The 24,591-nt window shown below is 36.3% G+C and overlaps 1 protein-coding gene across 5 annotated transcripts in view; it reads left to right on the top strand.

Annotated features, from left to right (window-relative positions):
- LOC106878693 (small G protein signaling modulator 3 homolog) overlaps nucleotides 1-24,591 on the top strand; it is an 83,908-nt gene that overhangs the window by 21,928 nt on the left and 37,389 nt on the right. For 3 of the 5 annotated variants that reach the window (XM_052969582.1, XM_014927976.2, XM_014927977.2), the window contains exons 4-13: nucleotides 255-385; nucleotides 2,440-2,634; nucleotides 3,395-3,529; nucleotides 5,679-5,795; nucleotides 7,344-7,422; nucleotides 9,817-9,962; nucleotides 12,449-12,544; nucleotides 13,076-13,207; nucleotides 16,522-16,710; nucleotides 18,420-18,506. In XM_052969582.1, coding sequence (XP_052825542.1) covers nucleotides 255-385; nucleotides 2,440-2,634; nucleotides 3,395-3,529; nucleotides 5,679-5,795; nucleotides 7,344-7,422; nucleotides 9,817-9,962; nucleotides 12,449-12,544; nucleotides 13,076-13,207; nucleotides 16,522-16,710; nucleotides 18,420-18,506 — 1,307 coding nt within the window. The remainder of the gene's footprint in view (nucleotides 1-254; nucleotides 386-2,439; nucleotides 2,635-3,394; nucleotides 3,530-5,678; nucleotides 5,796-7,343; nucleotides 7,423-9,816; nucleotides 9,963-12,448; nucleotides 12,545-13,075; nucleotides 13,208-16,521; nucleotides 16,711-18,419; nucleotides 18,507-24,591) is intronic. The other 2 variants (XM_014927978.2, XM_014927979.2) reach the window with 1 other exon arrangement.

Here is a 24,591-nt window from a genome sequence, read left to right on the forward strand (position 1 = left end):
GTGAAACTCAGAGTAACAGTTTTTTGTTATATTTCTGCTGCTTTTAAATAAAGCATATTACTCTACCTCTGGTATTTGAGTACTCTTTTTTCCACCTTGTTGCACATTTCATGTGCTTACTCCGGTGTATATATATATATATATATATATATATATATATATGTATGTATGTATGTATGTATGTATATGTACATACTGATTTATGGTAAAAGGTATTTATAGTTTAATTTTCTTGTGTTTGTCTATTGCTGCAGATGGTCCCGAAGAGAATTCTAGCAAACTACTCAGTACACCTTTCATTGAAGATCCACAGCACCGTTTAAAGTGGACTGCTTATTTAGAATTTACACACAATAATGAAGTTGGTGATTTGACCTGGGACAAGGTATGAAATTACTCATGCTTCATTTCTTCTACTTTTATTTTTAAATACAGTAAGTAGCATGCAAAGGTAATTTGAAATTACTACACTGATTTGGTTGAAGAACTATGGAGATATTCCACTCTTTGCTGTTTGGTCTGCCATTATGTTGTGATAATTGATTACAGTGATGAGAATGGAATAAATACAAAAAGTTTTTTTATATGTAAATGTCTCATTGGGTTGCTGGTTCATTGCAGGATGCTTTTGCTTTGTGTAGTAGTGTATCTAGAGCAAATGGAGGTGTGTAGCTTAGAGGTTAGGGTGTTGGACTCATGATCATGAGATTGTGGTTTCGATTCCTGGGCTGGGCGACGCGTTGTGTTCTTGAGTAATATTAGGTTATAGAGCAAAATATCTATAGATCACATCTAGTTATCTGTGCTGTACATTACTATGCCCCTAGTCTAAGTAATATTTCAAATGTATACACCATGGTAACTGGGGAACTGGCCCTGATGAGACAGTATGACTCGAGAAGGAAACTTTACTTTTACCTTTTTTTTATATAGAGAAAGTTGGGCCTACAAAATCTGTTCTGCCATGGAGGACTTTAGTTTAATGCTACAAATTATCTGAAGAGTTGCCAACCACCTTGTGTTACTTATATACGACTAGGTTTATATCGAGAAATACATACTTAGACTAGGGGCATAGTAGTGTACAGCACAGATAACTAGATGTGATCTATAGATATTTTGAGCTATAACCTAATCTTTTTCTGAATGACAAGGATGCTTAGAGCTAATGCTTATCACCAGTTTCCAGTTTACCGTGGGGTGAGAGATAAATCTTTGTCTGGTAATATGTTGAGCTGTCACAAGTGCGGCGAAATTGAATTCACTACTACAGACCAATGAACTCTTAGTCAGTTCTACATAGATATCACAATTGAATTATACCACCTACAGTAACTACTAAAAGAGTGCCATTATGTGGTAGCTTGATCTGCTATTTATGGTAACCAAATAACCTTTAAACCACACCCACTGTCTTTAAAAATGAATGGTAACATAGTACATCTAAAAGTACATTATCCTATGTTTGAAATATTTTTTATATTTACTTCATCAAAGAGGAATGTGCAATGCTCATGGCCCTATACTGGACTTGTGAGATTGGTGAAAATAAGCAAGTGAGTTATCCTTTGACTGAAGCCCTTGTTTGAATACCAACAACAGATGGTACTCTATTAAATGTATCCAAGAACCAGTTAATAGTGTTAAACTGGTTGACAAATTACGTTAATCACCTAAATTAAGGTGGGCAATCATGACTGGATTGCCTTTGATCATTAACAACTTAAAGGGAGGCCCTGCATGATCTTTCTACCAGCTAGAAATATTGGCCAAATTCCCTCTTATCAACACTGCTGTCTTAAAATAGGAAGGATTCATTGGACTGTATTATTCTTGACATACAAAAATGGTGGATAGTCACAGCAGAGACACTTTTGATGATAGGGTTTTACCTGGAATTAAGCAACAATAAAAACAACAGAATATGAACCATAACTACCTCTCTTAGCTGTTGTTTACCATATCAACTCAGCTGTCCATACTCTTCCCTTATCTCCACTAGTAAACCAGCAAAGCCGCTTGGAATGCTACCTCTATCACCTGATTACAAGTATTCTTTGAGGAATTGGTGGACTTTCAGAATAGTTATTATTGTCTCATGGAGAAGGAATTGAGTGGTTATTTCCTTCATTTTTTAATATTCTTGCATTTCATGCAATGGGAATTACAATTCTGGAAGAATTGTTTTCCCCCAAAGTTCAGTTATTTTTTAATGTTTTTGCTCCCCAATTCCATGACCTTTTTCATCACTATAAGATAGTGATAGCTATTTCAAACTCTGCTGCAGAGTTTTATCAGAGAGTATAAAGTTTCCTTGAATGTGAATGATAGTTTTCTATTTATGCATACATGTTTTGAGATCTCAGGGCAATATCTGGACCCAGGTATTGTCCTACATGATGTAAAAGTAATCCATCCTGTCTAACATTTTCACCACAGGTAGAAGACCGCCTGCCTCGATCGGAGAAATTCCGACAGATGATTCGACAAGGGATCCCGCATTCACTGCGTCCTCAAATCTGGATGCGAGTGTCTGGTGCTCTGGAAAAGAAACACAAATCAGATATGTCTTATAAAGAAGTTGTCAAAGAAAGCTCCAATGACCATTTGATGACATCAAAACAAATAGAAAAGGTTTCATTTTTTTTCTTTCTCTCTTTTTTGACATCTTTGTGTTGCCTTTTTTTTATTGCCTATTCCTCCTTTCTTGTTTTTGTTCAGAAAGAAATATCAAATTGCTTTTTCTTTTAACTTATCTGTCATTTCCACCTTTACAACCATCACTATCACCATCACCTGCATGCTACCTGTTGGGTCGCATGTAGTCCTCCATTAGACCTCTCAGTTGGAATTTGCAGATGGATTACTGAGTGTACAGACAAATATATTCAATTATGGTAGGTAATACTGGAAGTGATATTATCTAGGCAAGAAAGGCTAACCTTAACATTGTGTGCAATGAAAAGTTTGGGATAATTTTGTGTGATTGGAAAATGGTGCCTTACAAAATATAAAATGTTCCTAGCAATATTAGTAGTAATGTCTAAATTATGGAGGAGATTAAGCCAAATTACTTTCTACTTCCTGGTTCTTCTTGAATAATGGATAGGCAGAGAATTCTCCATATAGATTAATTTCTCACTGAATCTATTCCTAGTTAGGATCTTGTTATAAAGAAGTGCTGCTCCATTGGTTGCTATTTTTAGAATTTCTTACAGTTGCATAGAAACTGGTTCATAAACTTCAAACAGACTGGTGAACATAACCAGACTTATGAAACTTGCACCAACATTATGTATTTCTTACATTTACTAAATCCTCTTTATTCCCTTCCTCCCCCCCTCTCTCTCTCTCTCAACACCTCCTCTCTTGTTTCATATCTTTTTCATGTCAGGACCTTCTGCGGACGATGCCAAGCAATGCATGCTTCTGTAACATTAATAGTACAGGCATTCCACGGTTGCGTCGGATTCTTCGAGGTCTAGCTTGGCTCTATCCAGATGTAGGGTATTGTCAAGGAACGGGTATGGTAAGTACATCTATTTCATTCCTTTTATGTCCATTTTCCCAAGTTTTCAAATGTCAAGCAAATGTTATGTGTGGCATTATTTTATAGCTGGATGACCTTCATAATGCTGACCTTACTTGATTTTCAAGTGAAGTATTGCTTATTCTGCATAACTTTGAAGGTACAAAGTACCTGGATGATTTGTCAGCAGGAGAAACTGATAACAACACTGGCCACTGCATCTTTGTACAAGTGATTGTGCATGCAAACAAACACACAGACATGCATGCTTATACATGCACCTACCTACATATGCATATATAGTAGTAGTCTTTCAGTTTCCATTGACTAAATCCAATCATAAGACTTTAGTGGCCTGGAGCAATAGTAAAAGACACTGAAGGTGCCACACAAAGGAACTGAACCCAAAACCATGTTGGCCATTCACTACTGTAAATTGATGCAATTAAGAGTATGAAGACAGGGAAAGCCCTCGGTCCATCAGGAATCACTGCAGAGATGCTCAAAATATCTGGCAGTGTCAGCTATAGCTTAGTCACCTGTATAGTTAATCAGGTGATACACAAAAGAGTCATACCCAATGACTGGTGTAGCAGCACCATAGTCAACTGCTACAAAGGTAAAGGTGACGTTTTAAATACAAATAATTACAGAGGTATCAAGTTCTTGGATCAGGTAATGAAAGTCACGGAGAGGGTCATAGCCCAACTAATTAGGGAGAGAGTCAGTTTAGATGAGATGCAATTTGGGTTTGTGCCAGGGAAAAGCACCGCTGATGCTATATTTCTGGTAAGACAGCTGCAGGAGAAATACATAGCCAAAGATAAACCTCTGTACCTGGCTTTTGTTGACATGGAGAAAGCCTTTGACAGGGTCCCCTGTTCCCTTATCTGGTGGTCAATGAGGAAACTAGGTATAGATGAATGGTTAGTGAGAGCTGTGTGAGCCATGTACAGGGACGCTGTCAGTAAGGTGAGGGTTGAGGGAACCTGTGGAAGAGGTAGATCCAGGAAGACCTGGGATGAGGTGGTGAAACACGACCTTCGAACATTAGGCCTCACCAAGGCAATGACTTGTGACCGAGACCTTTGGAAATATGCAGTGCGTGAGATGATCCAGCAAGCCAAGTGAGACCATAATCCAAGGCCTCTCCCAGGGTGTAGCAAGCCCACTTATGCATACCTTTCCTTCAATGGACACTAAACTCTGTTTGCGAAGACTTGTTGAGGCAAGTGAAATCGAAATCGTGATTGAACCAAATTCGATGACTGGCACCTGTGCCAGTGGATCGCTAAGAGCACCGTCCGAGTGTGATCATTGCCAGAGCAGCTGTCTGGCTTCTGTGCCAGTGGCACGTAAATAGCACCATTTGATCGTGATCGTTACCAGCGTCGCCTTACTGGCACTTATGCTGGTGGCATGTGAAAAATCATTCGAGTGAGGTCGTTGCCAGTCCCGCTGGACTGGCTCCTGTGCAGGTGGCACGTAAAAAACACCATTTTGAGCGTGGCCGTTGCCAGTACCGCCTGACTGGCCCTTGTGCTGGTGGCACGTAAAAGCACCCACTATAATCTTGGAGTGGTTGGCGTTAGGAAGGGCATCCAGCTGTAGAAACTCTGCCAGATCAGATGGGAACCCGGCACAGCCTTCTGGTTCACCAGTCTTCAGTCAAATCGTCCAACCCATGCTAGCATGGAAGGCGGACGTTAAACGATGATGACGATGATGACGATTGGAAAGGTATTCATCTGCAAAAAACAATGACAAAAAAAGAAGAAACAGAGGGGACATAGACTCTGTTCACTGCATCCAATCTGAGCAGTAAATCTATATATAAATTAAATATAGGGTAGAAGGAGCATTTTAGTCCTGCAGACAATCCCCTGAGACACAATAAAATGCTTCTGTTCTTTGTTCTAAAATAGTTTGTGTCAGAGGCATTAGATAATCATGAAAGCCGATGCAAGTACAATGATGGGAAGTTTTCTGTTATTTTGTGACAAGTTGCAAGACATTGTGCTGGAAAGTCTCATCCAATCCATGACAGCTTTGTAAAATGATGTGTGTGTGTGTGTGTTTGTGTATTTATGTATATCTAAATCTGTTGCTAAAATTTAAAGCCAGTTGAGGATAAAATTTCTGTTGACAGATTGCTGCTTCTTTGCTTCTGTTTATGGAAGAGGAAGATACATTTTGGATGTTGTGTTCTATAATAGAAGATTTGCTCCCAGCATCTTATTATTCCAGTACACTAATTGGGATACAGGTATGTCTGTTTATCTTATTACTATTAATATCTACACAGTTATTATTGTCATTGTTATTTAGCCCTTGGTAAACTCTGACTGAGTAGACTTATAATTAAAGTCAAACTATGGCTATCAAGTAATTTTCCTACATATAAGAAACCCAGGTAGTATGTAATTTTAGGAAGATTTAACTTCTATTTCTAGTAGATCAGGCAATCACTTAAAGACATCCACATTGGCTACTGTTATTGGTGTTGTGGTTTTCTGTAAAGGTCATAGCTTTGATCTGATTAAATGCCTTACCTTTCTGTATTCAGACTGCATTAGGGGATAGTTTTACCTTTTTTTCACATTCTCAAAGTATTACCCTTAATCACTCTAGCCAAGGTATATGGAGTTTAATATCTAGCCTGAGGTTAAGATGGTAAGCTGGAAGAATCATTAGCATGCTGGGCAAAATGCTTAACAGCATATTATCCATCTTTATGTTCTGAGTTCAAATTCTGCTGAGGTCCACTTAACCATTTCATCCTTTTGGGGGTCGATAAGATAAGTACCAGTTGAGCACAAGGGTGTGTATCAATGTAATCAACTTACCCCTCCCGCAAACTGACTGGCCTTGTACCAAAATTTGATGTCAATATCTTGCTTAAGATCACAAATGTAGAACCTATACAGGACCATAAACTCTAACCTGTGATTGTCATCATTTGTTTTCATCTCTGGTGGCACCTAAGCTGACCTATATTAATAGACATGACCCATTTAATTTTGGTAACAGAACGCTTTGGGTTTTCAAACAATTGGTTCAAAATATTGGAATTGTATATAGAAACTCTTGTCACAACCTCAGTAGCTTGCTTTAAAGATTATAATGTGATGCCCAGAGGAAAACCACTGCTCTCTCATCTTTGACTACTTTAGTAGAACAGTTAGCAGAACAGTTAGCATGCCAGACAAAATATTTAGCGGCATTTCATCTGTCTTTATTTTCTGAGTTCAAATTCCACTGAGATTGATTTTGCTTTCCATCTTTTTGGGGTCAATGAAATAAGTACCAGTTAAGTAATCAACTAGCCCCTCTCACTCAAAATTTCAGGCCAGGTGTTAGAAACATAAATTAGTATGAAATTTTAATAGGTTTTTATCAAGATCATTTTAGGGTGTTTTTAAGTGAGTTGGCATTAAGAGTTAAATCAATATAATCATACTATAATAGAATAATACTAGATATCCTTGTTTTTTTTTTCCATACTTAATATTGTTTATTTTTGATGTAAAAATATAAATATTAGGTACCAACTCTCAAGGTAGAAGAGGTGACAAGTGTATAGCAAAGCAAATAGCTTTCAAAGATGTTCTCATTTAACACTGCACCTTCAGTTCTATGAACTTTATACAATCTACAGGATCAAACACATCAGAATTATAATTTCAAAAGAAAATATGCATTTCATGTTTCTTTATAAATTTCTAATAATCTTATAATTTTCACAATAACTGGAAATATCCATGGATACTGCTTGTATGTTATCATTTTATTATTACATTACTTCACTTTCCAGGCTGATCAGCGTGTTTTACGACAATTGCTCATCACCTTGTTATCCAACACTGATCTTGTCCTCAAAGAGCATGACATAGGTAAGTATACTTACTAAATACTCTTCTAATATTAAAGCATTTTTGCCTGCTAAGTTGCTAGTTCACAAGGAAATAAGGATTACTAACTGTTGTGTGAATCTGCATGAAGTGCATAACAGAATATGAAAGTCTGCTGTAATCATTGACCATGCTATTGACTTATAAGCTATATTAAAAATTAATACTCATATACTTAATGCATGGAACATTAAAAAGTTAGTAAAAAATATGTCATGCGGAAAGGAAAACAATGTTAATCATTGATTTGTATTATTTTTGTTTTTATATGAAGCAACAAGAGATAACTATGGATAGTCTTATTCTGATGTCTACCATGAAACACAGCCTTTACTATACTTACTAAACTAATGATGAAATAATCACAAGAGATAGCTTATAGACTAGTTCAATAGTTTGTTATAGGAGTTGTTTTGGTGCAGTATTCTTTAGTTGCTCTGTTTATATATTTACCAACTATAATACAAATGGTAACGCCTGTGTTTTATGGAGACAATGTCTTCTGGTAACCTAGTTGTATATGGGTTAGCATGGGTAATGATTATCTTCAGTTTTCATGGGAAAACAGGGTCAATGGAAAGGTATAGGTTTGATGGGATAAATGTTGCTAGTGTAGAGGCAGGTGTGGCTGATTGGTAAGAAGCTTACTTCCCAACTATGCAGCCTCTGGTTCAGTCCCACTATATGACACCCTGGACAAGTGTCTTCCACTATAACTATGTGGTGACCAAAGCTTTGTGAGTAGATTTGTTCAATGGGAACTGAAAGAATCCTGTCATGTGTGTGTGTGTGCCTTTGTCTTGACATCATGTGATGATTGTAAAGTGTTGTTGTTTGTTTCCATTATTCCATAGGTAAATATTACCTAACTTGGAAGCAGGTGAGGGTTGGTGGCAGGAAGGGCATTCTGTGTAGAAAATCTGCCTAAATAAATTCTGTCTCACCCATGCAAGCATTAAAAAAAGTAGATGTTAAATGATGATGATGTGTGTCAGTGGTTCCTGAGATAAACTTTTGAAATGGTCACAGATTAGCATGGTTAAAGATTATGTTGAATTGTTATAAATTAATACTGGATAAGAAGATTTGTGTCATGCAGGTTCTGAGGGGAGAAAGATTTATTTACCTTTTGACGAAGTGTTGAAGGACAACCTCCAGACACTAAACCTCTCAGATGAGATGACAAAGGACCAAGATATCTGGTGCCTTGGTGTACTCAAGAAAATTCGCCCTCCACAGCAGAAGTATTAAGGCCACCTCATAGCATAAAGTACTATTGTCCAGAGCTTTGGAAATGAGAGCAGAAAGCTCTGTGCTAGTTGTGGTTAAGTGAAAGAAGGTGACATAGGGTAAGTAAGTTGAGAGGAGCATAGGCCTTTGTTGAAACAGTTATATGGAGATGACAGTGTAATGATAGACCAAGAGTTGGAAACATCTGCAATGCTGGGTTTGTGTCGTGTCTGGGTGTTTTTTGTTTTTCATTTCAAATAAGATTTGATATTTTGTAGTGCACAATTCCAAATACAAGAGTAGTGCATGAACATGATGTATATCAATGATAGAAGTAAGTAGAAGTGCAATTTCACATACAAGAATAGTGCACCAACATGGGATATGTCAAGTATAGAGATAGGGGCATTGTTTCAAGGTGTTGTGCACCATGTCATTGATAGGGGTCAATCTAGTTTTATTTACAGGTGTAGTGCACCAACATGAGGTATATCAATGATAGAGGTAGATGTTGAGTTTCATACATAGGTATAGTGTACCAACATGAGGTATATCAAAGATTTACAGAAGACTATTTACTGGTTTGGCGTCTTCATGTAATTGAAATTTACTGAAGAAATCAGTTGGCTAGAAAAGCTGTTGCAGGGATTAAGGTGTATGTACATGTTTGTATGTTTGCACATATGTTTATATTTGTGTAACAGGATGTGTCATAGTGGTAGAGGGCTACATTACTCTCAACTCTATGAGACATACTACTATATAAATTCAATCTGTCACAGTATAAGAATTACAGGAAAATGTGTTTCATAGTCTGAAGAAAAGAAATTGGATTTCTTTTAATTGCCTCATTCTTTATTTTAACTTAAAAAGTGATACTTTGATGATAAAGGTTAGTATGAATGCATATATTTGAATGGAATTTTTTGTTTATGTATGTATGTTCATACAATTTACTCTAATTCTTCTGTAGCTAAACATTAACAGTCCATATCTCATTACTAACCAAATATATATATTACATAATTTATTATTCTTATCATTTCCAATTTTGTATGTAGTTTTAATTATCCTTTGCCTGTTCCTCCCCACTCATTTGCTATGAGCCCCACTGATTACTTGGCTTGCATGTACCCTACTTTTCAGAGCTTTCTCTAATTAGCCTTCATTGGTTCCTGACGCTGTTTGCTAGTGTGGTACATATGAAGGTTCTTCTCCGTATCTGGGACTTACTTTTCTATCAAGGTTCCATTGTGCTCTTCCAAGTCACTATGGGCATGTTAAAAATGAAGGTCAGTATTATTCCAAAACACTAACCAACATCCCAATTTTTCACCAGAACACCTTTTTATATGTTAATGCTTTACATTTATTTTTCTAGATTTGATAATATCTTTTTTAATAAAATTTCAACTTTCTTTTATGGTTATTGGAGAGAATTGTTCTTATTGAAGCTTACTGCTCCCTCCAAGTTGGTACCAGTCATGTAGACCTGTGGCCGAAAGTTTTCCAGCTGTCACTTACATTTTTATTTAGACATAGTCTCTCTATCACTACATTGTGCAGTGTAGTCCTAGAGAGACTATGTCTAAATATATGGTCTTCTATTTTTAACCCCTTCATTGCCATATTTCTGTTGAAATGCTCTGTTTTTGTTTCAGTTAATTTTGAAAATAAATAATTTAGAAAAATAACTTTATTATTATTAAGTTGGTATTTGAAACAACATGGAAATTTGGTGGAAGGTTTTAATTTATATTACTTCAAACAAGATGTTTGTATCACTGAACCAAAAATTGTCTCAAGTAAGTTGATATCAAAAGAATTAAGATGGTTGAGTGCAATTTCAGGGAGATTTGTCTACTATTTCTAGCAATTCAAGCAACTGCATAGAATTTTTTTTTGTTGGTTTTTGGAGGAACCATTTACTAATTAACCATAGTCAGTTCAAATTGAATGAACTTCTAACATAGAGGTAACTGATTGAAGAATTGTCAATCATTTTCTTAGCCCTCCTTTTTTTCTTTTTATTTTAGACATCTAGATATTTAAAACATTAAAACATTAAATGTTTATAGAGACAGTAGTTGGTGATTTACTGAGGGAAATCAACAGATTGAGCAAATCAAGTGGCTCTGCAGAAACTTCAAGTACAGCTGAATATCATTATCTACTACTAGCCACTCATTAATTGACATTTAGCTGTTCAGTAGATTTTAGATGATGATGATCATGAGGATGTTGGTGATGATGATGACATTAAATGTAAATTATCATCTGTTCAATATCAATGTATTTTTTAGGTTAGTGGATTGGGAAGGCCGCAATTTCTTATAATATTTAGGTAAAACCCTTTAAGTTCTGATTTCTAATTCCACTGAGGTTGGCTTTGTCTTTCATCCATCAAACTTAACCACTGAGGTCATTATAATTAACTGTTTCTCCTCTTCCTTCCCCACATCTATCACTCCCACACCGCCACCAATTTGTAGTCAAGTGCCTACATAAATTAACCCTGTAGCATTCAGATTTCTCTGTCAAATGTAATGCTTATTTATTCACATTAATTTGAATTAGTCATGAATTACCTTTTACTTTGAGATTTCAATGATATGATTGTTTATTTTAAGAATAATATTGTAGGGTAAGTGTCAGAAGCCAGATCTAGCCAGTTTGAAGATAAAGCAGGGAAATTATTTTGGCTGGATATGGCCAGTTTAAATGCCAAAGGGTTAATATTTGTGATTGCTTAACCCTTTTGATACCAACCTGTCTGGGACTTCCCTTGGTTACACGATACAAATTTTCTGTTTTAATAAGATTTAAATTAAAATTCCATCAAAATTCTATGTCAACTTATGTTCCAAACACCAGCAATAATGTGACTGTTATTTCACTAAATTTTTCATTATTTTCAAAATTAATTGAAACATAGGCAGTGTATTTCAACTGATATATAGTAATATAAGGGTTAAAGTGATCTAAATTAAAACCTTATAAATTTCATATTAATTTATGTTCCAAATACCATCTTAAGAAGGACAAAGTTATTTTGATAAATTTTTCATTATTTTCAAAATTAACTGAAACAAAAGCTCTGTATTTTCAGCAGAAATATTATAACAGATGGGTTAATAGATGTTATACTTTATCCAATGATTTTAAAAGTTTTCACTTCAGAGAATAACAGAGAATAAACTTCTCTTTTCTTAAAAGTAGTTGTAAAATTAATATATTCAAATCAAAGATGCACAAATTTGTCTGTTAGTCTTGTAATCACTTTGTTAGTATTCTTGATGTGAATTTAAGAAAGTATTAACATGTAAATTGTTAAAATTAAAGGATTATTATTATAATTATTATTAAGGCAGTGAGTTGGCAGAATCATCAGTATACCGGGCAAAATGCATAGCAGCATTTTGTTCATCTTTACATTCTGAGTTCGAATTCCGCAAGAGCCAACTTTGCCTTTCATCCTTTCATCCCCTCCCCCCAAATTTCGGGCCTTGTACCTAGAGTAGAAAAGGTTGTTGTTGCAGCTGCTGCTGCAGTGGTGGTGACAGCAGCAGCAAGATAGCATAATTGTTAGCATCTCAGAAAGATACTGAACAGACCCCTTCCAGGTCTTTACATTCTGTGTTCAAATCCTGTGAAAAATAAAAGACATATATACATATTTATATAATGACTTCCAATAAAAATACCAAATATTGTTTTGATTTGAAGAAAAGAATTGGTGAAAAATTTTTGTATGTTGTACATTTGTATATTTATCTAGGAAGAGGAAATGTTAACGTTTGACAATTCTGCTCAAATCTTCAATGCTTTATCTGATGTCCCTGGAGATGTTCAAGATGTTGACAAATTGATAGAGGTGAGTGGAAGCAAAATATACTTGTTATTTCTGATGAAGACTAGCTTTTCCATCAAGTAAAACTTTAATGGTACAACCAGCAGAGTTACTGGAAAAATACTTTTCAGTGTTTGTTACACACCTTTACATTCTAAGTTCAAATCTTGTCATGGATACTGTAATGCCAAGCTATATCAGCTCTTGCCATTCCTTTAGACAATATTACTAACATGGAATGAAGAGATTTGTATGCAAGAGTAGTTACTGGTCCTCAATACAAAAACCTTGCCAGGATCTGTGCCTTGGAGAGGATCTTCCTTGATTTAAATCCAGGGTTTCACATGACATTTAGAGGTCATGGAATCCTGTGCCAACTCTATTTTCATTACTTAATATTCTCAGATTTAACTTCATTAATTTTTGTCTCTCTTGTTTTACCTAACGTAAATCAACATTGTTCCAAATGAAATTATATCTCCCTTCACAAATCTAAATTTTCAAATGAAAATTTCAAGTTTTATTGGTGTATTTTAATGTTCTTTTCCTTTCTAGATATCTTTTAATGTAGCTGGCTCATTAACAGATACAATTGTTGATACACATAGAAGAAAGCATTTAGCATATTTAATGGCAGATCAAGGAGCTATTGTCAACCCTGAATCTGCAAAAAATCTACCAAAACAGGTTAGTTTTTTTTTCGTTTTTCTTTTCTTTCTCATGTGCATTGTCACTGCCACAGTTTGATAGAGTAATTTATATTTCACTTCTACTCAACTTTGTGGATTCCCTACCACCTTAATATGAAGAATGTGATATGAACGATTAAGCTATGTGTTAATATGTTAAACTTCAAATGTCTTACTATTGTGTTGAAGTTCAATTTGTGTTCACTAAGAATAATCTGCAACGTTCCTGAAACCATATAACTTCTGACATCTGCCACAGTGTAAAAAATACTGAGTTTCATAAAACCAATCTCCTTTGGTGAATGGCTAAATTTTCAAACCATCACCCACCTATGTTTCCTTGGTCACTAAAACTGTGTTTCCTTTAAACACATAATTTTATTAGCTACATCCAAATAAGGAAAAATAACTATTTGTCCCACACAGAAATTGTACTTATTTCTGGAACAACCTGTAAGGATTTTTTTTCTACATTTGTTTTGGAAAAGTTCCTTTATCTTTTATCACTTGTTTCAGTAATTTGTGGCCATGCTGGGGCACTACCTTGAAGAATTTCAGTTGAGTTAATCAAGTAATTTTTTAAACTCTATTAATTCTTTAACTTTCCCCTTCTAATTTCCATTTCATTTAATAAGACACTCTCCCTCTTTAGATCAACAGAGCATTCATCACCTTTATATATTGTTAAACAATTGATCTCTCACTAGTACACACAAGCATCATTTTCTTATATAAATAATATTACCATTTCCTTTATTACACGTTTATCGTGTGTGTGTGTATATATAGATATATGTCAATACTACAAGTATAATACACAATTATTTCCCTTTTACATTTCCATTACACTTAAAATAATTTTCTCTCAATTTTAATCTGGTTTAAAATTATTCTATTTACTTTCCACTCCAGATTCTAATTTTCTCTTTTTTCCCCCTTTTCTTCCTTCCACGTCCAATGTACTGTCTCGTAGCCTTGCATTTTCCAACGGTTTTTTTCAAATAAGCTATGTAGCATTCTTCTCTACTCGCAGTTGTCACATTCAGTAATAATGTCTTATGGTTGAGTTGATTTTTATGTATTTCCCTGAAGAGAAGATTACATCTTTCTCAACATTACTCATTCTTTTGGAATGAACCAATTGTAATCTTCGAAACATATGTTGGAAATAAAACAAATCATTTAACACATGCGTATAACTCCATTTATTTAATCTTATATTTATTCAAAATACCTCAAATTAACAGGGAGTTTCTACCTAATAAACAAGAGTTACACCAAAGTTATTTTGTGAACTTTGCTACCCTGGTAACTATTAACCAATTTATTTTGTCAGAGTTAATTGTTAACTAAGAGAAAATAAATACATATAATTAAATATATATATACATATATTTATACGTGTAAGATGGGCTTCTTTCAGTTTCCGTCTACCAAATCCACTCACAAGACACTGGTCAGCCCTAAGCTATAGTAGGAGACACATGCCCAAGGTGCCATGCAGTGGAATTGAGCTTGGAACCATGTGGTTGGGAAGCAAACTTCTTACCACACAGCCACACCTCTCTGAGTTCTTTTTCTCTTTTTTGTTTTTGCTTCTTATTTAATTGTAGCTGTAAAGTTTTAAAGTTTTATATACACACACACACACATGCACGCATGCGTGCATGGACACATGAAGCAAAAATGAGCTAGGAAAAATAACTCAGTGTGAACAGTAGCATCTAATTGAACAACAAAATGAATAAGAGTATATCAAATATTATATGAGATAAATTCTCAGTTGAAATTATCTCCACTTCTGATGAAGATAGATCAATCACTTGGTTGTAATTAGTACCAACTCAAATTAAGAAGGGCAGATAAACTCAAGAATTCTCCAAAATTGACATGCCATTAAGGACAGTTATCTACATGTTTCTGTTTCAATAGGCATCATCAGCACAGTAATTGCCCTACTTTATCTTCAGCAAACGAGATAATTAGACACATACAAACAGAAGTAGGACGCATTTATGGCTGAAGTAATTTGCATAAATGAAGCAAAAATAAGCTAAGAGAAATAACTGTGTCTCCCTCCCTCTCTCTATGTATGTGTGGGTGTGTGTGCACGTACGTGTGTGTATGCAGATGTAGTTTTTGGAAAACAATATTTAATATGTGCATGTGTCATATTTAAAGAAAGTGTAAATGCAGACAAAATGGTTGTATGAAAGAGAATTCAAAATTAATCCATTGGGCACACATATTTTAATTGCCTTTCATTTATTCTTTTCATCAAGAGTCACACTTTATTTAAATACAAGCAGTTGCTCTTATCCCTTTGCGCAATATATATATTTTTTTTCGTTTTTCAAAAACAAGATAATTTTTTGTTCATTGGGTTTCTGTATGTGGTCTGATCAATAAGTATCCGGACTGTTGCTATAGCAATGAAGCTAAAGCATGCAGAGTTAAGCTGCTTGGTACAGTACAGTGACCATGAACTCTGCCGTGCATGCACACTAAGTTTTAACATTTTAGGTCACTTCTGCTGTTTACAGTAGTGCTTGGAAGGAAGGTGTGTAGTGTGTGATTGTTGCATTGACCATGACAGAGAAAGTTGAGCTGAGAATCTGCATCAAATTTTTCCAAAAGCTTGGTGATACCTGCTCAGAAGCCTATGCAAAGTTTTCAAAACGTTTCCATCATTCTCGATACAATCAAGATCTTGTGCAACTGAAACCCGAGTGTCTTTTTGGTCAGCTGAAAACAGTTTTGGCACTAACTTGGCAGACACATGTCTCATATCCAAATCTTCAATGATAATGGACTGAACTGAACTCTAATTAATCTTTGCATCCTCTGATAACTCACAGATGGTGATTTGACAATTTCCTCTCACAGCTGCATGCACATCTGTGATATTTTTCTCAGTTCTGCTGGTTGCGGACCTCCCAGAACGTTCGTCAATATTGACATTTTTTTGGCCATCTCAGAAACGTCTGAACCACTCATATACTTGTGTGCAGTTCATACACTCCTCTCCATACACTTTCTGCAACTTTGCATAAGCCTCTGAGCAGGTATCACCATGACAACTTTCTCTGTCATGGTCAATGTGACTATCACACGCTACATACATTCCTTCCAAGCATTGCTGTAAACAGCGGAAGTGAGCTAGAATGTTGAAACTTAGTAACTTAGTGCACATGTACAGTAGGGTTCAAGGTCAATCTTTGCCAAGCAGCTTCACTCTGCATGCTTTAACTTTGTTACTATGGCAACAGTCTGGATACTTATTGATCAGACTCCGTACCTCATTTCTTACAGCAACTGAACAAACGACATTTACGTCGATCGAGGTCCTTGGTTTCATTACTTCTGTGGGGAAATGAAGAAGAAGAAGACTTGGGAAAAGCCAAGAACATTCGTCAAACAGAACTGTTGGTTGACCTGAGAGATGCTATTTTACAGGTGGCTCGGCATTTTCAGTCAGTTGATCCGAAAAATAACAAAATTGTAAGTTACTTTGTTTTAATATAATTTAAGAATTTGTTCAGCTGAGTTCTTAAAAAAATTTTGATAGGCTGGATGATTGGTGGAGTGGGGTGGGGGTCCAACATCTAGTGATCAGATGATAGGCGATTGATGAAGTAACTAGGTAAATGGTAACTGTACTAAAGGTAAGTTAAAGAAAAACTGGAGTGAATTGGTTTAGGTAAACTGAACTGAAAAGAAAAAGAAACTTGATAATAGAGTCAAGTAGACTGGAGTGGATGCTATTCAAAAAAAACAAAAAACTGATCAGGTAACTGAAAGCAGCACTATAATGTACAGTCATCATCCTCATCATTTAACATCCGTCTTCTATGTTGGCATTAGTTGGATGGTTTGAGATGATCCAAAGAAGCAGAGGACAATGCCGAGCTCCAATATCTGCTTTGGAATGGTTTCTATGGCTGGATGCCCTTCTGAAAGCCAACTACTTTGTTGAGTGTACTAGGTGCTTGTACTTTTTATATGGTACTGGCTCTAGTGAAGTCACCAAGTAACTAACAACGCAAAGAACTGTCAACTGAGTGAGGTTGCTATGGAATGGGCAGTGACTTTATACCAGGTGTTGAGAGGCTAAAGTATGATAGTGGGGGACAGGCATAAGTGTCTTGCTATAAAAGAGAGACATGGCTACCTAGTATTATCTAAGGATGGGTTAGAATAGCTGAAGGAAGACGATGATGATGGTGGTGGTGATGAGGTGCCAGACTGTACTACATATGACAAATAACAATCTAGATAGGCGTAGTGCCTATGACAGAAATATGCAAGCAATAAAATAAATTAAGTAAAATTGTAATAATAAAAAAATATATTTTGAGCAACAAAAAAAAAAAAATAGAAGGAAAAACTAGTATTAACCCCTGCCACCATCAAAATCCAAAATATAAAATGACTGAATGAGAAAGCAACTAAGTACAAATGTACACAGATACACAATACACAAATATATATGCACTTCATACACACATATACAAACATACAGATGCATACACACACACACAAATACATGCTTACTTATATGCATTTGTACATACATAAAGGCTCACGTAAATATGTATGTGTGTGTTGGGGTGTACATGTGTTATCTTTAGAACTAAATTTTTATTGTCATATATGACATTCCTTGTTATTCTGGTTTGTGTGATCAGCAAGGAATTTTGAACAACAGAGAATAATGTCAACACTGAAGTTACATGTGCATGTATGTGTGTATATGTATATATATATATATGTATATCACCGTCCAGCCCATGCCAGCATGGAAGGTGGACGTTAAACAATGATGATGATATATATATATATTTATATATCATCTTCATTGTTTAATGTGCGCTTTCCATGCTGGGTAATATATACATACACACACACACACACACACACACACACACACACACACACACACATTACTTCAGATATACAACTGTGATACTTAAGCTTTGTGTAGAGAGGTACTACCTGTACCTCCTCGAATGCAGATTGGTACCAAAAACAGTAATTAGAAATATTATGTGTTGAGAACATTAATGATTTTGATCTTGAAGCAAATATGTAAATACATGTGTGTGTGTATATATATTTGTATTTGTGTATATATGTTTAAGTACCACTTCTCTGGGTATTATGTTCACCAGTTATATTTTTTTGAATTTCTACTGAATTTATCACATCAGATCAACACTGCTGATAATCAGAGTAGCTATTGGATGCGGAAATCTTTATCTAGCGATGATGATGAATCATACAGGATGAATCATGATGTAAGATGTTCCTGTCAATGTGGTTTTTTGGCTTCTTTGCATGTGTGTGTTTGGATATATATGTCTGTATATAGACATGTATGGGTATATATATATATATATATATATATATATATATATATGTTTGTATTTCTGTAGCTGTATTATCTTTGCCACTCTTTCATTCTTTCACCTGACACCCTCATACAACTACTGATTCTGTTATGCTATTCTTCACGCTTCACACCATTTGTACTTATCAATGTCTCTTTTTCTGTTATTGTTTACCTTGATGCTTTACATTGAAAGTTTTTACATCATCTTCTACTGTGAAAAGTCACTTAAACCTTTCTTTCTTTTCTTTTTTTTTTTTTTTTTTTTTTTTTTTTCCATCTGTGTTCAATCCTTTCTTCTTTTTTCCCTAAGTTTTTCTATCATTTTTTCTTAACCCTTTTGTTACCATATTTCTGTTGAAATACACTTCCTTTATTTCAATTAATTTAAAAATTGTAAAGAATTTAGTAAAATAGCTTTGACATTATTAAGAATTTTAACTTTGATTATTTTAAACATGAAGTTTGTACCATAGATCCAGGAATGGTCTTTGTTGGTTTGGTATCAAAAGGGTTAAAGCACCTCTGTGTTTAGGGCATCAAATGTGGGATGTGCATTATAAGTGTTGTCTGTCTTCTGTGAAGCAACTGCTTGTTTTTAGTATTATTGTTGTTTTTGCTCCTATTGTTTGTTTTGGTGTTGTTAGTGTTGTTGCTCTTGTTATTGTCCAGATTATTATTATTATTATTATTATTATTATTATTATTATTATTATTTTGTTATTGTTATCTGTTTAATGTTTCTTTCTGGTCGTTGCTAATCTCATCATTCTGCTTGATGTAGATCACCTCATTGTTTGTTGTGTTATTGTATTTTGCCTCTGTACTGTCCCCAATATCTCAGGCCCTTTCTTTCTTTCAGTAAATTTTTCACTGCACTATATGATGCACATCTCTATTCTTCTGGTATGTCTGTGTGTGTGTGTGTGTGTGTGTGTTTGTAATATTGCTTTATTTCATTTATCTTTTGCTGGGGAAGTGATAGTTGTGTTACTTCTAATTTTCTGTGTTTTGGGTTTTATATTTTTCATTAGTTGTTATGGGTATGTTTTAAGCTTACTCTTTAATGTTGTGTGGTATTGGTAGTTTTGCTTGTTGTAATATGCCTGAGTGGATCTCGTGGTCACCTTCTCAATGTGGCCAAGAGTTCTTATCTCGCTGCAATGGTGCTGGCTTCTGTTCTGTCTTATGCAACAAAAGAAGAAATCAATACTTTGAATATATTTTTCTTATTTGTTTATAATGCAGTTATAATCATCAAAACATGCCACACTCATACATAAATACAATATTATTATTATTATTATTAGTTTATTATTAATGGAATTTATTATTATTGTCGCCATAGCTGGAGGTGTGTTCTTGGAGCACTGTAAGTTTATGACTAATTCACTTGTTTAAAAGGTTCTGTGCTGTATTTTCTTGTTTAAATCGTTTTGCAAGCTAGCTGCTCTTTTGCGGGGCTGATGTTTGTTAATCAAGGCCCCATTTTGGGGGTGATACAAACATTTTTGTTTTCAAATTTCTTTGAAAATTTGCTTTGAAGAAAGTAAACATTGAAGATGGTGACGAAAAGTCGGAGTGAGGAAGGAAGGTGGTACAGCAATTTGCATGAGGATTTCCCTGTCCTCCCCACCATGATTGACAGTAGACAGCAGGAAGCAAAGAAGGAAGAAGAAACGAAGAGTCAAGAAAAGAAGAAAGAAGATGAAAAGCAGAAAAAAGACAAGAGGAAGGAAGGAAGGAGTAAAGTCTTCCTCACTACATGGAAATTATAGTAGCACGAAGAACAACATTGAAAGTAACTGCTGCAAAGAGTCTAACAAAAATGGAGTTAGTGGCAGGAAAGAGACTTTTGCAAATATCATGGCAGCTAAGGAATTAGTTAACATCTCATTGGAGAACAAAATAGAAAAACTAAACAAAGCAGCAAAATATATGAAAATGAATGGAAGAAGGGTAGATTGATGCCTCCAAGTGACGTGCTTGAAGCAATAACCAAATGGACAGTGGTCTACAGGTGCGTGAACACAAAGACAAGGAAAGTTGAAAATGCTAAACACAACCAGGTGGAAAAACCCTTGAAAGATATATGGCAGGATATCCACCACATTGTGAGAGTGAGGCAGTATGGCAGAGTAGAGATCCCTTTTAAGTCTGAGGGGCAAGTGATACAAAGCTCGGTGGCCATGTGTTGCACCAAGGAAATTGCCCTCTTCCCAATATATATGGGAAGAAGGACGGTACAAATTATGGTACCAGATATCCCACCGGGCTTGGATTTATGGTAGATTCTCACCTGTATTAGTATAGACAGGGAGAGAATCTCTTGGATGTTAAATGATCAAAGAGGAAAAATTAGGTTGGGACTACCTTGGAGGTTCTTCTCCATGTGAAGCCAGAGCAGTTAGAGAAAGTCCCTGAGCTGATTTCCCTCTCGAATGGAGTAGAACTAAGGGTGAATAAGGAGGGCAGAAGGCCAAGGTGCCATGATTGTGGTTCATTGGGCCACTTACAGTTTTTCTGCCCACAGAACCAGAATAGAAGGGCAGAAAGAAATGTCCAAATGAAAGCACCACAACATGAGTCAACAGAAACAACATGAAAAACAACAGAAAGCCAGGGGAATAGAAACAGAAATTGAACCCAGGGTGACAAAACAGGCAAGTGTTAAAGGTGGCAGTGGGAGTAGCACCAGCAGCAGTGGTGGAAGCTACAGTAGCAGGAGCTACAACAACAACTAGTACAAGAGAACCAGAAAAAAATATACAAGACACAGACTCCTCCGCACATCCAAGTGATGATGAGGGGGAAGCCCAAAAGGAAAAAAAAAACAAGAAAGAGATACAGAAAAAAAAGAGAAATCCAAGAAACGACAGACACACTGATGACAACACCAACACTACAAGCACCACAATCACCAATACCATCACAAACACCCACAACAGAATCAAAAACGCAACAAACTTTAAAAGGAAAAATGTCACAACAACAACAACAACCATCCACAGCAGTGGAATTTCCTGCTAGTGAGGAGGGCTAATGAAAAGCTGATTACTCTCATAGCACAAAATGAGAACACTGAAACAGAGGGGGTGATCTGCAGCCCCAACACTTTTAGAGTGCCGGAGAGCCTAATGATGGTGTGAATGACATTAGAGACTTATATGAGCATTAAGTGGAGCTACCCATATGACACTGGATCTCTCAGTGTAATGGTCAGTAGATGGCTTTTAAGGGGGTTTCCAGAGGAACCCAGCAAAACAGACAGGGTGGGAGAACCACTCGACCACAAACAGCACCAGGAGGGTAAGTGATACTCCCTTTTCCTTTCCTTACTTCCTAGCCAGTATGGCACTTCTTAGAGTAGGTTTTTGTAAATATACATGGCCTGGGGTCATCGTGGAAGCAAGGATGCTTGTGCAATAACCTCAGGTGGCTAAGTCTGGATGTAATAGCTGTCAGTGAGACCAGGATTGTAGACACACAGACCTTGGCTCCTATTTTCGATGACTTTGAGATTTTCACTTTTCTTAGTCAACCGGGAGTGGGGTGGGGTGGGGTGGCAGTGTTGTTCAGAAAAGGCCTGGATCTCAAGATACGGTCAGTCTTCCTGGACCCAGAAGGTAAGTCAGTGGTCCTGGACATGAATGATAACAAAGGTAGTACTTTTAGACTGGTCGCACTGTACGCACCAACTGGAGCAGGTCAGCCAGAGTTCTTCAGATGCCTGAAGGCTTTTATGGGGACGTTTTGCTCTTTAGTGTTAGTGGGCAATTAGACCACCATTTTGGATGCACGTATGGATTGGGTGGGGATAGCAGATAGGAAGGAGGTGGCGTGTAAGTCTTGCAAACTTGCTCAGTCATTTCCAAAATACCTTATCTAGATCATATCTAGATAGGGTATTTTGTAGACCAGCAGATAGGAATAGCATAGGTTGTCCACAATTTCAATTTGTCAACTATACAAACCATAAATTTGTGATCTGTACAGTTGATCTAGATAGGCTTCATAGGCAGGGACCCAGATACTGGAAGCTGAACTCATCCTTCCTGGCATGTCAAGCTTTCAGAGACCGGCTTAGGAAGATAGTCCATCGAAAGTTGATGAGTGCAGTCATCAACAACTGATGTGGAGGGGGGCCCTAAAATGGGCAATTAGAGTAGAAGCTGTAGAATTTAGCAGAGAATTAGTGATAGAGAAACTAGAGTAGAGGCAGACCTACTTAGGAAATTAGAAGAGGCACTCAGTAGAGGCATAGTAACCAATGTGCTGGCAGTGAGATTGGTTCTGAACCAATTCTTCAACACCAAGCATGAAAGTTGCATTATCAGAGCTAGGGCACATGCTCTAAAGAAGGAGGGAACAAAAGCCATTCAGTAGGCCTGGGTGGCCAAGGCGCAATGTGGTAATAAAACTAAATTCGGTTTTTGAGGGATCAGGATGGGCACATGCTACATGAGTAAAAGCAGATTTGGGTGGAATTTCAGCGGCACTTTACTGAACTGTATGGGGCATGTGGGGGCCCCATAGGTGGAGGTGAACTTCACTTCCTACCTTAATGGTATGCTGCGGCTTTTGGCCAAGGATGTGTTAGTTCTGCAAAATGCTGATAACAGCTGAAGATATACATGACACATTGGCTAGTTGCACAAGGTAGAGATCTCTGGGATTGGATGGTCTGTCCTTCGAGCTTTATATACATATGCCAGACTTGTTTGGTGAGCTTTTGGGAGGCATCTACTGCAACGGGCAGCAGAATGGGAGAATACCCAGATCTGTGAGCCAAGGTATGTTGATGCTACTGAGAAAGGATCTGAACAAAGGGGACATTGTTGAGAACTTTAGGCCGGTAACTCTGCTAAATACAGATTACAAAATTTTGGCCAAGAGAAAGGTATTACTATTACGTTGTATGGTTCCTTAGTTGAAGGAAGAGGTAGAAATTTGAAAGAGAGATATATAAACATGTTAAGTGCAGGGCATGTTGCATAATTGAAGTGAAAGGCAAAGAGAGAGTGAGAGAGAAAGAGAGTAAGTGCTGATTGAAAAGAACACAGAAGTTGAAAGTATTTACATGATTTTAAACATAGAATAATAGAATATTTTAACAGATACTAAAAATAAAGGTTAAGTTGTTGTTATAGGTTTTAATATTCAGCTGCTTCTATATCTTCGATGCATCAATGTATTTATGTGGCTATATAGATTCATTGATGGATAGAAGATAGAAAGATGGATGGCTAGATATATTGACACATTGTTAAATCAAAGTGAAATAACCATAACAACTAGCTGTGGATGTTACTTTTACCTTTTTATGTATAGCAGCACAAAGGCTGAGGCCTTGCTGGGGCACTGCAATTTATTCTTTTACTTGTTTTGGTCATTTGACTGTGGTCATGCTGGAGCACTGCCTTGAAGGGTCTTAGCCAAACAAATCGACCCCAAGGTTTTTTTCTTAAGCTTAGTACATATTCTGTTGGTCTCTTTTGCTGAACCGTTAAGTTATGGGGACGTAAACACACCAACACTGGTTGTCAAGCTGTGATGGGGAGGGGGGTACAAACACAGATGCAAAGACACATACACTAACACACACATATGATGGGCTTCTTTCAGTTTCCATCTACTAAATCCACTCACAAGGCTTTGGTTGGCCCAAGGCTATAATAGAAGATATTTGCCCAAAGTGTCATGAACCCAAAACCATGTGGTTGGGAAGCAAGCTCCTTACTACACTGCCATGCCTGCTCTTAGTTTTTTTTTTGTTTGTTTGTAATTTTGAGTTATTTAGTTTAAATGCTTATTTGTATTATTAGAACAGACAAATATATACATTGACAGAAATGTAAGCAGAATACAATTGATTGAATGATTGATTGACAGACAGACAGACAGAAAGACAGATAGACGAACAAATAGACTGACAGACAGTCAGACAGATAAACAGATAGAAAGATAAATAGATAGATAGTCAGACAGACAGA

The sequence above is a fragment of the Octopus bimaculoides genome, chromosome 7, assembly GCF_001194135.2.
Source record: "Octopus bimaculoides isolate UCB-OBI-ISO-001 chromosome 7, ASM119413v2, whole genome shotgun sequence".
Classification (NCBI taxonomy): Eukaryota; Metazoa; Mollusca; class Cephalopoda; order Octopoda; family Octopodidae; genus Octopus; species Octopus bimaculoides.